The 16,000-nt window shown below is 51.7% G+C and overlaps 1 protein-coding gene across 1 annotated transcript in view; it reads left to right on the top strand.

Moving 5' to 3' along the window:
• The window catches only part of RILPL1 (Rab interacting lysosomal protein like 1), a 60,428-nt gene that overhangs the window by 38,716 nt on the left and 5,712 nt on the right, over positions 1–16,000 (top strand). Inside the window, exons 5-6 of the mRNA XM_055238002.2 lie at positions 7,436–7,608; positions 8,957–9,049. Coding sequence (XP_055093977.1) covers positions 7,436–7,608; positions 8,957–9,049 — 266 coding nt within the window. The remainder of the gene's footprint in view (positions 1–7,435; positions 7,609–8,956; positions 9,050–16,000) is intronic.

Here is a 16,000-nt window from a genome sequence, read left to right as displayed (position 1 = left end):
TTCACCTGTTCGGGACATGGCATCAGTGGGATCCTACGACATGTGGTCCTGCCTGGCTTCTTTCACTTAGCGTGTTTTCTCGTTAATCCAGGTCCTCATATTTCAACTCAAGGTTTCCTGCCTTTCACAGACTATATATATATATGTATATATATATTTTTTTCTTTTTTTTTGAGACAGGGTCTCACTCTATCACCCAGGCTGGGGTGCAGTGGCACAATCTCGGCTCACTGCAACCTCTACCTCCCAGGTTCAAGCCACCATGATAGGCTAATTTTTGTATTTTTAGTAGAGACGGGGTTTCCCCATGTTGGCCAGGCTGGTCTTGAACTCCTGACCTCAAATGATCTGCCTGCCTCTATTTTATTTTATTTTATTATTTATTTATTTATTTATTTATTTATTTATTTATTTATTTCGAGTGAGGGTCTCACACCATCACCCAGGCTGGAGTGCAATGGCATGATCTTGGCTCACTACAACCTCCATGTCCTGGGTTCAAGCAATTCTTGTGCCTCAGCCTTCCAAGTAGCCAGGATTACAGGTGTGCGCCACCACACCCAGCTCATTTTTGTGTATTTTTAGTAGAGACAGGGTTTTACCATGTTGCCCAGGCTGGTCTCGAACTCCTGACCTCAAATGATCCACCCACTTTGGCCTCCTGCTGGGATTACAGGCGTGAGCCACCGTGCCCGGCCACGCTTTTTGATTTCGTAACAGGTTTTGTTTTTGTTTTGTAAAGTGCGGGCTGCCTGCATAGGGAAAGCAGACAGGCATATGCTGGCTGAAAGGCGGGCAGAATTTATGCATTGACTTTATGCTAGGCCTGGTGGTGCCAAGTGTGACCAGAGCACAGTCATTCCACATTGCTGGGCCAGGGGCTGCTCAGAAGTACTGTGAAGGGGCTGCCATGGGAGGGCAGGGTGCTTTGAGGCACCCAGGCAGTGAGGAGCATTCCCAAGGCCTCGGGATGGAGGCCCTGACCCAGGATGCTGCCTCCCTAAGGCCTCTGGGCAGCCCCATGGCTTGTTAGTTGGTCTCTTGGGCCTTCCTGGGAAGTAGCTGAGGCCTCAGGGTATTGCTCTGAAGCTGTGCCCAGAGTGCCTCCAGGGATCAGCAGACAACCCACAGAAGGCCCCAGCTTATCTCAGCTAACCCGAGCCACCTCCCGGTCCCTCACGGAGTAAGCCTAGGAGGACCACGGCCGATGGAGCTCGATTGCCATCTTGGAAAGGGCCTCCTTGGTCCCTCCCGGGCTGAACCGGATAGTCCTGGGCCACCCGCGGCCCTGTGGTCACTGCCTGGTGGCCTCTTGAGAAGCTGGAGCCCGGGGCTGTCCTTCTGCCTGTACTTTCAGGCAATAGTATTAGAAGTCAGGGCGGGCATGGTGGCTCATGCCTGTAATCCCAGCACTTTGGGAGGCCGAGGCAGGCGGATCACCTGAGGTCAGGAGTTCAAGGCCAGCCTGGCCAACATGGCGAAAGCCCATCTCTACTAAAAATACAAAATTAGCCGGGCATGGTGGTGCATGCCTGTAATCCCAGCTACCTGAGAGGCTGAGGCAGGAGAATCGCTTGAACCCGGGAAGCAGAGGTTGCAGTGAACTGAGATCACGCCACTGCACTCTAGCCTGGGCAACAAGAGCAAAACTCGGTCTCAAAAAAAAAAAAAAAAAAGTCAGGACTTTGGGGCCAGACACAATGGCTCACGCCTGTAATCCCAGCACTTTGGGAGGCCGAGGCAGGAGGATTGTTTAAGCCCGGGAGTCCGAAACCAGCCTGGGCAACAAAGCGAGACCCCATCTCTAATGAAATATAAATAAAATAAAAAAAAAAGAGAGTAAGGACTTTTGCATACCTTGCTGGGATTTCCCAAAACTCTAAAGGAATCAGGCCATTCCTCCCCAAAAATGAACTGTCCCTTCTCCAGAAAAAAAAGAACTCAGGTTCTAAGGAAGCCCTTCAATGTCTTGGGCAGGTAAAACCCAATAGGGGTGAGCAGGAAATTCCTGTGGCTTTGAAAGTGTGTGTCACAGAAATCCCCAGGTACCTGGGTGGGAAGGGCCCTTGGAAATATTTCTGGGTTATCAAGGGCTAGATGGGGAGATGAAAGCCCAGACAGAGGGGCAGGTGGCTTTGCCCAGAGGCCTCTCGAGAGGTGAGGGTTTGGGAGTTCCTTTGAAGGGCTTTGCTCTTTCCCCAGGGTGTGGGGACGGCTGTCAGATGGTCCCTCTCAGAGACACAGGAGAGGCAAGGCCCTGGCCTGCTACGAAAGGCAGGACCTGAGCTGTCTGAGGAGGAAAGGACTGGAGGGAACTTGGGGTTCGGGTCCATAGCAGGGGCCACTGCTGCCTGCAGGGTCCAGGCAGGAGAAGGAGAAGGGATGGAAAAGGGAGCAGCTGCTGCTCGGAAACAGCCCAGCATTGCCAGTGGGGCCTGATCTTCCAGCGCACTTTCCACAGGAAGCCCAAAATGCAAATTTCAATATGAAATCTCCTAATCTTAAAGAGTTGGCAGCTAATTCAACAGAGTTTTAGAACACAGTGAGGGCCAAACAAACTGTGGGCCAGCGGCACTGGGATGGTCTAAGGGCTTAGTTTGCAACCTCTGGTCTATACTACTAATGCCCAGAGTTCCTGGTGAACTCCTACACATTCGTCAAGACCCCATGCATAGAGACTACATCTGATTAACATCTTCCCTGATTCTCTCCAGTTAGATCTAGTGTCTGTGCACTATTTTTTTTTTTTTTTTTTAAGATGGAGTCTTACTCTGTCGCTCTGTCGCCCAGGCTGGAGTACAGTGACACCGTGTCAGCTCACTGCAACCTCCATCTCCTGGGTTCAAGCAATTCTCCTGCCTCAGCCTCCCAAGTAGCTGGGATTACAGGTGCCCACCACCATGCCTGACTAATTTTTGTGTTTTTTAGTAGAGACGGGGTTTCACCATGTTGGCCAGGCTGGTCTCGATCTCCTGACTTTGTGATCCACCCACCTCAGCTTCCCAAAGTGCTGGGATTACAGGCGTGAGCCACCACACCCGGTGGTGCACCTCTTTTATTAGGCCACCTTGTAAGTTTCTTTATTTTTTTTTTTTCTTGAGACAAGAGTTTCAGTCGTCACCCAGGCTAGAGTGCAATGGCATGACCTTGGCTCACTGTAACCTCCACCTCCCAGGTTCAAGAGATTCTGCTGCCTCAGCCTCCCGAGTAGCTGAGATTACAGATGCCCACCACCACACCTAGCTAATTTTTTTTTTTTGAGACGAAGTCTCTGTCACCCGGGCTGGAGTGCAGTGGCGCGATCTCGGCTCACTGCAACCTCTGCCTCCCAGGTTCAAGTGATTCTCCTGCCTCAGCCTCCCGAGTAGCTGGGACTACAGGCTCGCGCCACCACACCCAGCTAATTTTTGTATTTTTTTAGTAGAGATGAGGTTTCACCATGTTGGCCAGGCTGGTCTCAAACTCCTGACCTTGTGATCTGCCCACCTCAGCCTCCCAAAGTGCTGAGATTACAGGCGTGAGCCACCGTGCCTGGCCGCCCGGCTAATTTTTGTGTTTTCAGTAGAGACAGCGTTTCACCATGTTGTCCAGGCTGGTCTGGAACTCCTGACTTCAGGTGATCCGCCCTCCTCAGCCTCCCAAAGTACTGGGATTACAGGTGTGAGCCACCACACGTGGCCGTAAGTTTCTATTTATGTGTGTCTTCTCTTCAGCCCCATCTGTCTGACTCTGTTCTCAGGGCTGAGCTCCACGGCCGGCAAGGCACAAAGTTAGCGTTCAGTAAATGTTGGATAACTAGACATCCAGGGCTGCTCCTTGGTAAAGCTGGGCCAGGGAAGAGGAGAACTGGCGCGGTTGAATGCCGGCCGCATATCCGTCACCTGTTGTATGTGGTCTTGGGTGGAGACATGGAGTGTGTGGCTGCCAGCTGGTTCCAGAGCATCCCCGGAGGCGCTGCAGAGGAGGTCGGACGTTGAAGATGTCCTCTGAGGACACAGCCCACCTAAATTGTGGCATCAGCAGACGCCTAGAATACTTTCTTTGGAAATTAAATCCTCCAACATTTCCTCCCCTTGTTCTTGGGTGGGAAGAAGCCCCTCAGCTGCCCAGACAGCTTGCGAGGGCGGCCAGGGTCAGATTTCAGTTTCCCACTGCATGGAGGCCCCTCCTCTGCTGACTCCGACCCCAAAGCTGGGCAGGGTCAGCTTGCTCCCCCAACCTGGGCCTGCTGTGTGTGTGGCTCTGCTGTCACCTGACGTGCCCCAGCAGTGGGTGGTGTCTGCTTTCACACGTCCTTTCCCAGAACAGCCGGTTCCAGCCTCCCCCAGTGTGTGAAGCATCTCGGCTCTGCCTTCTGGAATCCCTCAGCCTCCTGTCCAGGGCACATCCAGGCTGGAGTTAGTCCTCTTCTCCCTGTACTGCTATGGGGTTTTTCTTCTTCTTCTTCTTTTTTTTTTCTTGAGACAGGGTCTCACTTTGTTGGAGACACTGCCTTAAGTGCAGTGGCACAATCTTGGCTCACTGCAGCCTCCACTTCCTGGGTTCAGGTGATCCTCATGCCTCAGCCTCCTATGTAACTGGGACTACAGGGGCAAGCCACCATGCCCAGTTAATTTTCTTTTCTTTTTTGTAGACATGAGGTCTTGCTGTGTTGCCCAGGCTGGTCTGAATCTCCTGGGCTCTAGTGATCCTCCTGCTTCAGCCTCCCAAAGTGCTAGAATTACGAGTGTGAGCCACGGTGCCGGGCCTATGGAGTTTTTCTTGAGGTTGGGAGGGACGTCTGTTTCCCTCTCCCTTTCCCTGATCTGGAGCTTTTTCACTGCTGTCCTGACCTCTGTCTACTCCTGGTTGGTCATGGGACATTGGTGGCTCAGGAGTGTTGGGGACACTGCATTACTTTGAGAGTGTGGGCCACCTGTAGATTGACTGGCTGACTTGCAAAAGCTTCCTGGTGATTAAAAAAAAAAAAGGAAAATAACTGTTGGCAAGAATGTAGAGAAATTGGAACCCTTGGCCGGGCGCGGTGGCTCACGCTTGTAATCCCAGCACTTTGGGAGGCCAAGGCGGGCGGATCACAAGGTCAGGAGATCGAGACCACGGTGAAACCCCGTCTCTACTAAAAATACAAAAAATTAGCCGGGCGTGGTGGCGGGCACCTGTAGTCCCAGCTACTCGGAGAGGCTGAGGCAGGAGAATGGCGTGAACCCGGGAGGCGGAGCTTGCAGTGAGCAGAGATTGCGCCACTGCACTCCAGCCTGGGCGACAGAGCGAGACTCTGTCTCAAAAAAAAAAAAAAAAAAGAAATTGGAACCCTTGTGCATTGCTGGTGGGAATGTAAAATAGAGCAGCTGCTGTGGGAAACGGTTTGACAGCTCCTCAACAAGTTAAACACAGAATTAGCCTATGACCCAACAATCCCACTCCCAGGTATACAACCAGAAGAGCTGAAAACAAGTGTCCACACTAATACAGTTCTTAGCATTGCTATTCACATTAGCCAAAGAGTGGAAACCACTCTGATGTCCGTCAGCTGAAGAATGGATAAACACACTGTGGCACATCTGTACAGTGGGATATGGTTCAGCCATCAAAAGGAGTGAAGTGAGCTGGCGTGGTGGCTCACCCTGTAATCCCAGCACTTTGGGAGGCTGAGGCAGGTGGATCATCTGAGGACGGGAGTTCAAGACCAGCCTGACCAACACGGTGAAACCCCATCTCTACAAAAATACAAAAATTAGCCCAGGCATGATGGCGGGTACCTGTATTCCCAGCTAGCTATCCGGGAGGCTGAGGCAGAAGAATCGCTTGAACCTGGGAGGCAGAGGTTGGAGTGGGCTGAGATCGTGCCATTGCACTCCAGCCTGGGTGACAGAGTGAGACGCCATATCAAAAAAAAACAAACAAAAAACAAACAAAAAAAAACAGTGACGTGCTGGTGTGTGCTGCAACGTGGATGACCGTTGGAAACACTGTGCTAAGTGAAAGGAGCCAGGCACAAACGGCCACTTAATGTATGACTCTGTTTCTGGGAAATGTCCACGGTAGGCAGTCCATAGACAAAAAGTACATTGGCATTTGCCAAGGGCTCAGGATAGGGAAGTAGAGAGTGACTGCTTAATAAGTACAGGTTTTCAGCTGGGTGCGGTGGCTCACACCTGTAATCCCAGCACTTTGGGAGGCAAAGGCGGGTGGATCACTTGAGGGCAGGAGTTCAAGACCAGTCTGGCCAACGTGGTGAAACCCTGTCTCTACTAAAAATACAAAAATTAGCCAGGCGTAATGGCGGGCACCTATAATCCCAGGTACTCAGGAGGCTGAGGCAGGAGGATGGCTTGAACCCGGGTGGCAGAGTTTGCAGTGAGCTGAGATCGTGCCACTGCACTCCCGCCTGGGTGACAGAGTGAGATTCCATCTCAAAAAAAAAAAATTTGCCGCGTGTGGCGGTCCACACCTGTAATCCCAGCTACTCGGGAGGCTGAGGCACAAGAATCGCTTGAACCCAAGGGGTGAAGGTTGCAGTGAGCTGAGATCATGCCACTGCATTCCAGCCTGGGTGACAGTGAAACTCCATCTCAGAAAAAATAAAATAAAATAATAATAAGTATGGGTTTTCCTTTTGGTGTGAAGAAAATGTTCTAGAACTGGACAGAGGTGATGGTTGTGTGACATGTGAGTATGCTAAATGTCACCTCCAAATTGTTCACTTTTAAAAGGTTCACATGGTAAATTTTATGTTATGTATATTTTACCACATTTTTTTAAAAAGGCTCCCTTCCTATGCAAGAAGTTGAGAGGATGGGTGTGGGTGTGACTTGGGGCAGGTGACTTAGCATGATGCTGGGATCTGTCTGTCACCCGCATCACAGAGAAATGGCTGAGTGTGCACCCCCGCCGGGCTTCCACTGAACTCCAGATACCCAAAGCCACTAGGGAGGAGAGGACTTAACCAGAAGGCCCGTAACAACAGGGAAAATGGATATGACTTACTGTCAAATGAAAAAGGAATGGAGAATTGTTGTAGGCTGAGATTCCAGCCACTCTGGCCAACTTAGCAATGGTCTTAGTAAGGAGATGAAAGGAGGCCTGGAAAAGGGGAAGCAGCAGATGTACGAGGGTGGGGGCAGGGGAGGTGTGACAGCTCCTCCCCTGGATGCCTTGTCATGTTTGTAATGAAACCCCAAGTCGGGTGGGGAGGTGCGGGGTCCGTGGGTTCGGCTGTTGGGAAGGCGAACAATGAACAGGTGGCCGCTGGCTTCCACCTCCAGAGGGAAACTGTACAGAACGTGAGCAGGGGCCGCCCGCGAGTGCTGAAAATAGCACCCTCCACAGGCTGCTGGCACCCCGGGAGGGGCAGAATTTGGGCTCCTTCAGGATAGAGAGTGGGTGCCGGCAGTGGCTGCCAAGAATTCATTAGCAGCATCTCTGCCTTCTCCAGACGGAGCCAGTTGGAGAGGACAGCATCTCCGACGCAGAGAAGGTGGCCATGGATCTCAAGGACCCCAACCGCCCCCGGTTCACCCTGCAGGAGCTGCGGGACGTGCTGCACGAGAGGAACGAGCTCAAGTCCAAGGTGTTCTTGCTGCAAGAGGAGCTGGCTTACTATAAGAGGCAAGTGTCCCTGGGGCTGGATGGCCCGAGCTGGCTCCTTACTGAGGTTAGCCAGAGTTTCTATACAGTTACCTTCTTACCCCCTGGAAGACAAGCATTTCATCAGTGTCTTTTTTGGGTACCCTCTCTGGCCTAAAGAACTTACATACAAGCCCACAACCCCTTTCTGAAACTCTTGGGCCCAGGCCGGGCACCAGGGCTCACACCTTTAATTCCAGTATTTTGGGAGGCCGAGGTGGGAAGATTGCTTGATCCCAGGCATTTGAGACTAGCCTGGGCAACGAAGCGAGACCTCATCTCTTTTTTTAAATGAATGAATGAATGAAACCCGGCCCCGGTGTTATGGTCCTTGTGGCCCTTTTCACCTCCTACGTTATCCTGTTCACTCTCATGCTTGCTTTATTGTTGGTTTCCACACGAGACCACAAGCAACATGAGACCAGAAGTCTTATTTATCTTGTCCATGGCTAAGTTCCCAGCACTTACAATGGAGCTTGGCACACAGTAGGTGCACAACAAATACCTGTTGAATAGAAAGCCGGAAGGAAGGACCCATGCACCAGAGGTGGTCCCTGCTCCAGTGGGGAAGATAAGAGATGCAGAAAAAATATAATACCACACGTTTTTATTGAAAAGTTTACTGACTGTACACTGGATGTTCAAAGATGGGAGAGGCCGGGCACGGTGGCTCATGCCTGTCATCCCAGCACTTTGCGAGGCCGAGGCAGGTGGATCACTTGAACCCAGGAGCTCGAAACCAGCCTGGGCAACATAGTGGGACCCCCATCTCTACACAAACAATTTTAAAAATTAGCCAGGTATGGTGGCTTACCCTGTAGTCTCAGCCACTTGGGAGGCTGAAGCAGGAGGATCATTTCAGCCCAAGGTCAAGGCTGCAGTGAGCTATGTTTGTACCACTGCACTGGAGCCTGGGCAACAGAATGAGACCCTGTCTCAAAACAAAACAAAAAAAAAGATGGGAGAGTGGGAGAGATCACTTCGAGTTTGTAGATGGGGTGGAAATCGGAAGGCCTCCTGGAGGAGGCAGCATTTAACTGGGCCTTCCTGAAAGGATAGGGTAGTATTTAGATATGGGAGATGTTGAGGGGTGACGGGTATATTCTGGGTAGAAGAAACCACAGAGGTGTAGCGACAGGGAAGCCTGTGTAAGGACAGGAAACGGGGAGTGGTTCTATTTGGCTGGACTCTTCAGAATAAACTGGAAATACAGATGCGGGTCCCCTAAAAAGCATGCACCCTCTCAGACCATCAGACACTTCTCTTCTGGAATGTTCCAGTTCTCAAGGAATTTTGACTCTTTTATCTCATGCCTCTCATCTCCTTCCAGTGAAGAAATGGAAGAGGAAAATCGAATACCCCAACCCCCACCCATCGCCCACCCGAGGACGTCCCCCCAGCCGGAGTCGGGCATCAAGCGACTGTAAGTGATGCGCTGCCGGCTTCTGCGCTCGGCTGACCTGGTGGTTCACGTGTCCTTTGACTTTTCCTCCTTGGCACCTGCTCCCAGGGCCAGGCTTGTGACTAACCACATCCTGCTGAGACGTCTGGCCTGGCCCCCGACTTTGAGTTCATCTCCCTTCCTGAATGCTGAGTCCCTCCTGGGGGTCTCTGGGCAGAGAGGTTTGAGGAGTGTGGGAGGCGAGAGGGGAGAGGCTTGGGCCAGTGGCTGATAGGAGCTTGCTGGAGTGTGTTTCAGGGGGGTGGGCTGCATCTCTGGGCCTTTGAGGACAGGAAATAAGGGTAGCAAGGTTGGGGTGGGTTGTGCATCTGAAGCTTGAGACCTCAGCTCTGAGATGTCAGGTGGCCCTGGGTCCACCCCATCTATGCAGTTCTCCGATGACTCATCCATGTAGCCCCCTGTCCATTAAGCAGGGGTTACTGCATAATGCATGCAGAGTCAGGCCTTGGTTGCTGTAGGAGAACCCCCCAAAAAAGAGTGACCTAGTCCCTGCCCTCAACTAGACTTTAAGCTACTTCAGTAGTTCTTGCCATCAACAGATTCCTTTGAGGTTCTGATAAAACCTCCTGAAATTTCCCCCAGAGAAATCTGTAAAATTTGTGAACAATTTCAGGAGGTTCATGGACCCCTAAGACTCTTCAGATAAAGGGTTAACACGTCTGGTTTTGTTAGACAGTCTCTACTAAGAAGCTAACACGTGCTGGGTCCTGTTCCCACAGAATATCTCATTGAGTCCTCAGCATGGTGCTGTCGGGTGGAGGCATCATCATTCTCATTTTATAGTTAAGGAAACGGAGGCACCTGCCTAGGGTCATTCAGCTAATAAGAGGCAGAACCAGGGCTCAAACCCAGGTAGCCTGGCCCCAGAGCCCACACTGTGAGCTCTTTGCAAGACAGCCTTGTGCTTGCAGTGTTGGAGCTGCATTCTCTCCCCTGAGACGGTCTTCCAGGCTCTGGGCCTGCCTTCCAGTTCTATCCAAGGCTTAGTACGGAAGAGGTTTCAGTTCTTTCCTCCAAAACCCAGAAGAAACTTTGTGAAAACAGGGCATGTGGGTTGGAAAGCCAGACGGATTGTGTAGGGAGAGGAAGTGGAGTGTTACCCACATGCCCCAACCTTTAAAATCCAGTTATGTTTGGAAATTCTTGGTTAGTTCTTGCCCTGTGAGTAGACAGTGCAGAACCGTGCAGGTTTGTCACTGCTGGGCCTTCTCCTCTTAGAAAATGGTGCCCTTGGGGCTTGGTGCAGTGGTTCACACCTGTAATCTCGGCATTTTGAGAGGCAGAGATGGGAGGATCACTTGAGCTCAGGAGTTCAAGACCAACCTGGGCAACATGGTGAAACCAGCTCTCTACAAAAAATACAAAAATTAGCTGGGTATGGTCCCAGCTACTCGGGAGGCTGAAGTGGGAGGATTGTTTGAGCCCAGGAGGTTGAGGCTTCAGTGAGCCAAGATTGTACCACTGCACTCCAGCTAGGGTGACAGAGCGAAACCCCGTCTCAAAAAAAAAAGAGAGAGAGAGAGAGGGATAAAAAAGAAAGAAAGAAAATGATGCCCTTGGCTGGGCATGGCAGCTCACATCTGTAATCCCAGCACTCTGAAAGGCCAAGGCAGGAGGATCACTTGAGGCCAGGAGTTTGAGACCAACCTGGGCCACATAGTGAGACTGTCTCTACAAAAATTTAAAATTAGCCGGATATTGCTAGAGAGTACAGGCTGGTGCACGACTCCCTTCCAGCTTCATTCAGGCTTCTTAGGAGTTTGGCCCCAGGTCCCTGATGCATTGGGGAGGGAGCGTGGCCCCGGTTCTGGTTAGAGATAAACATTTCCTAGAGAAGAAGCATGGCACCAGAAAAGCTTCCTCTAGATCCCAACACCATTTAGATCATGAATTTAGTAGTAACCTTCCATTTGCAATTGAAACTCAACTCAAAGTAACCTAAGAAAACGAATTTGGAGGCCAGGCGTGGTGGCTCACACCTGTAATCCCAGCACTTTGGGAGGTCTAGGTGGGTGGATCACGAGGTCAGGAGTTCAAGACCAACCTGGCCAACATGGTGAAACCCCATTTCTACTAAAACTACAAAAATTAGCTGGGCGTGGTGGTCGCATGCCTGTAGTCCCAGCTACTCAGGAGGCTGAGGCAGGAAAATTGCCTGAACCCGGGAGGCAGAGGTTGCAGTGAGCTGAGATTGTGCCATTGCACTTCAGCCTCTGAGCAACAGAGCGAGACTCCATCTCAAAAAAGAAAAAAGAAAACAAAACAAATTTGGGGCTGGGCTCGGTGGCTCACGCTTGTAATCCCAGCACTTTGGGTGGCTGAGGCGAGTGGATCAGCTGAGGTCGGGAGTTTGAGACCAGCCTGACCAATATGGAGAAACCCCGTCTCCACTAAAAATACAAAAGTTAGCCGGGCGTGGCGGCGCACACCTGTAATCCCAGCTACTTGGGAGGCTGAGGCAGGAGAATTGCTTGAACCTGGGAGACAGAGGTTGCAGTGAGCCGAGATCGTGCCATTGCACTCCAGTTTGGGCAACAAGAGTGAAACTCCGCCTCCAGAAAAAAAAAAGAAAAAGAAAAAGAAAACCAATTTGGCTAAGGAACTAAAAGTTCCAACTTGCCACAGCGTGGGGCTCAGCTGGGTCCAGGCCTGGTTTCCTCCACCCCTGACTTGGTTTTCCTCTGTGGCCCCCATTCTTGGGTGTCCACTCCAGCCTGAGGATGGCAGCAGGGCAGCCCTTGGCTCAGGTTTCATTTTCTTTTTTTTTTTTTTTTTTGAGACGGAGTCTCGCTCTGTTGCCCAGGCTGGAGTGCAGTGGCGCGATCTCGGCTCACTGCAAGCTCCGCCTCCTGGGTTCAGGCCATTCTCCTGCCTCAGCCTCTCCGAGTAGCTGAGACTACAGGCGCCCGCCACCACGCCCGGCTAACTTTTTTTTTTTTTTGTATTTTTAGTAGAGACGGGGTTTCACCGTGGTCTCGATTTCCTGACCTCGTGATCTGCCCGCCTCGGCCTCCCAAAGTGCTGGGATTACAAGCGTGAGCCACCGCGCCTGGTCTATTTTCTTTTTTTTTTTTTTTTGAGAGGGAGTCTCACTTCATTGCCGAGGCTGGAGTGCAGTGGCACAATCTCAGCTCACTGCAGCCTCCACCTCCCGGGTTCAAGCGGTTCTCTCCTGTCTCAGCCTCCCGAGTAGCTGGGATTAGAGGCATCTGCCTCTACGCCCGGCTAATTTTTGTAATTTTAGTAGAGACGGAGTTTCACCATGTTGGCCAGGCTCTAACTCCTGACCTCAGGTGGTCCACCCGCCTCGGCCTCCCAAAGTACTGGGATTACAGGCGCAAGCCACTGCGCGCGGCCAGGTTTCATTTTCTTCTGTCTGAAACTCCAGTGTAGACTCTGTTCCCAAGAGTTCCATCAGTCACAGAAATGAGTCCCATTGGCTCCAGCTGGGTCACATGACTATCCCTAACCCAATCACAGGACAACACATTGATTGTCCAAGTCTGTGACTCCTTCTCACCCTTGACGCTCAGAGCACTTTTACCTCCATCCAGTTCATGTGGCCTGAAAGTAGGGGAAGGGATGGGTCCCCAAGCAAGATCAGAGTGCTAGATAGACAGAAATACGGGGTGCCCACGGTAGCCTCACGTTGGGAGGAGGAAGCTCTTCAGTCTTGATTCTCTGCAGTACTTAGTGCCCAGGAAAGGTTTCTCATCCAGTGCTTGGTAGGAAATGGGACTGGCTTTGCTTAAACACCGACTCACTCGCTAGCCCCACTCCTATGTGAGAATGAGCAGAATCTATCTTGTATACTTTGATAGCTACAGCTTTGAGTTTCAGGCCTGGAGAAACTACAAGAAGTTTGATGAGCCCAGATGGTCTCTGCATGGGCTGAGGGAGGGGGAGACCAAGAGACTTGTGTTCTGCATCCTTCAACCATTTGTTCCCAGGTCGTTAAGAATTAGCCTTTCAGGCGGGGCACGGTGGCTCAACCTGTAATCCCAGCACTTTGGGAGGCTGAGGCGGGTGGATCACAAGGTCAGGAGTTCGAGACCAATGTGGCCAACATGGTGAAACCCCCATCTCTACTAAAAATACAAAAAAATTAGCCAGCTATGGTGGCAGGCACCTGTAATCCCAGCTACTCAGGAGACTGAAGCAGGAAAATTGCTTGAACTCCAGAGGCAGAGGTTGCAGTGAGCCGAGATCACACCACTGCATTCGAGCCTGGACAACAGAGCGATACCCCATTAAAAAAAAAAAAAAAGAATCAGCCTTTCTAGCACCTTCACTTTCACTTCCAATGTGCTGCATTCAGAGCCTCCAGCACCCACGGTCATATGTAATTCTAAAAATTCCTTCTAGAGCCGAGTTTTTCTAACTGTAATTTTCTACTCTGGGCCCCTTTCTCTAAACAGACAATTAAGTTGGCTGTGCAAATTTCGTATTGGGTGAAATCCAGAGGAAAGTTGTCAGAATTAGCTAACGAATCTTTCCACTAGTTCTTCTGCCCACATCTGAATAGGCTGTGGTGTCTGTCCTTCTTTTCCAGATTGTTCCAGAAAGGACCCTGGGGCCCTGTTTTCGGAGCTCTTCCCCACTTAGGTTGGCTTCTGGTTGCTCAGGAAAATGTGGGGCTCTGAGCCTGGCAGGGACAGACTCAGAGAAAGATGAGAGAGCGAGACCAGAACCTCCCAGTCACAGGGTGTGGGTGACCAGTCCCGTGGCAGCCCCACTTGCTGGGGGATAACTGGGAGAGCAAACTGGCACAAAGGGCTTTTGACCAGTGCAGGCTGGACACTGGTCGCCTTTGTCCACCTCTACTGCTGGTTGGAAGCTGTATCAGTGTGGCCTGTGAGCCCAGAGGCTGGGAGGAGCCTGGGCAGGGACAGATCTTCCCTGGGCTGGGGCAGGGAATGACAGTTTCTGAGGCGGTTCTGAGCGTCCTTCCATCCTTCATTCCTCCTGCACCCACCTGGTCTGCTGGGTCTCTTCTGCCCTTCCTGCAGGGAGTATTAGCCATGCGGTCTGCTCAGGGCAGCTCTTCAGCTCTGCTTCACACTGTTAACTGGTTTCTCCCACCCCTCCTCCTGCAGCAATTCACAGCCGCCGAGGAGGGTTCAGGGGCTTCGGCAGCTTAGAGCACTTGAACTAAGCTATCTTCCATCCTGTCAGGGACCCAGAGCTGGGATAATTATCCCTATTTCTCAGATGAGGGAACTGAGGCCTAGAGAAGCCCACTGACACTTAGATCAAACTGCTGGGAAGGCTGTCTTCAGATTTGAACCCATGCCTTTTCTGCTCCCACCCCCACACCGTTTTCCTACTGCCCTCCCCGAGTCCCTGGTGGTGGCCCCTTGTCTGCACAGTGCACCATGAGTCACAGGCGTCAGACTTCACATTTCTAGACTGAACCGGACAAGGGAACCAGAAACTCCTGCTGCCAGTCAAAACAGTGTGCCCGGAAGATGTTCCAAGAATAGTTTGTGATTGAGCAGCTGCTGTCCAGAGAGGCCAGGCTGGCACTGCCCAGGAAGGTCACGAGGGAGTGCTGGAGTGACTTCAGCCTCGTCCCCAGTGAACACCAGGCACCAGTGCCCCCCTTTGCATGGTCCTTGTCTCTCAGTTATGGTCCCATGGATGCACACACAGCTGCCTTTTGCAGGGCAGGGGCTAGGAGCTGATCAGGAGATAAGAAGACAGGTGGGTGTAGAGGGGGGACGGGGGAAGCAAGGGATGAGAACTGGCCTCAAGGACCGGAAAGGTTGGCTTTGGAGCGGGTGGCCACCCAGGTGTCCAGGGGTAGCAATGACAGTGCATTCTATCCCTGTCCTCCCACCCACCACCCCCCTCGTTCCAGCCCAGGAATAGCTTCTTCACAGCCGCCCATTACACTGCCTGAAATGCCACTGGTAGAACTTCATTTGGTTTGAGTCTTCCAGAAATATTTGGCGGGGAGCGGGGAGTTAAAACCAGCTACAGGGTATTCAAGACAAACTTCAGGCCAAAACAAGTCAATCTTTTTATGGAAATGGCTGTACCTCTAGAGGAGATGGCTTCTGCAGGGCAGCCCCTGGAATAGTAAGGGAAGGGGCCACCCACTCAGTGAGCCCAGCAAGACACAGACAGGACCGGGCGTGGTGGCTCATGCCTGTAATCCCAACACTTTGGGAGGCCGAGGTGGGGGGATCGCTTGAGGCCAGGAGTTTGAGATGAGCCTGGGCAACATAGCAAGACCCTATCTCTACGAAAAAAAAAAAAAATTTTAATTGGCTGGGCATGGTGGCACACGCTTGTAGTCCCAGCTACTAGGGAAGCTGAGGCAGGAAGATCACTTGAGCCCAGGAGATCGAGGCTGCAGTGGGCCCAGCTGAACAGCAAAGCGAAACCTGTCTCTGAAAAAAAGACACACAGATGGAGTAAGTCAGAACACTCCAGGTGTCCCAGGCCCCCAAGCATCGGTCACCCCCTGAAAAGGCCCTAAATGAAGTCCAGCATTCCCAGTGGTAAACATCTCTCGAGGCAAAATGTCCCCCCTGTGTTTGAGGCCACTTCCCACACAATGACTGTATCTTTGTGGGCACCCTCCTTGGGTGTCCTGGCAAAGGTGGGTACAAAATGGTATTGCTTGGAGCCCCCGGAAAGCTAACTGTGCCCGGTAGCCTGGCCTCTGGGGCCCATTCACTAGCAGAAGGTATCTCATCTTCTCCATGTCATCCTGAGAAACCATCCAGGAGGTTCTGCAAAGACACCAACTCCTGGCCAGGCGTGGTGGTTCACTCCAGCACTTTGGGAGGCCAAGACGGGTGGATCACTTGATGCCAGGAGTTCAAGACCAACCTGGCCAACACAGGGAAACCCCGTCTCTACTAAAAATACAAAAATTAGCGCAGCAGGGTGGTGCATGCCTGT

This window comes from Symphalangus syndactylus, chromosome 13, assembly GCF_028878055.3.
Source record: "Symphalangus syndactylus isolate Jambi chromosome 13, NHGRI_mSymSyn1-v2.1_pri, whole genome shotgun sequence".
NCBI classification, from domain to species: Eukaryota; Metazoa; Chordata; class Mammalia; order Primates; family Hylobatidae; genus Symphalangus; species Symphalangus syndactylus.
Note: the sequence above shows the minus strand (reverse complement) of the source record. Positions and strands in the feature narration are given on the sequence as shown.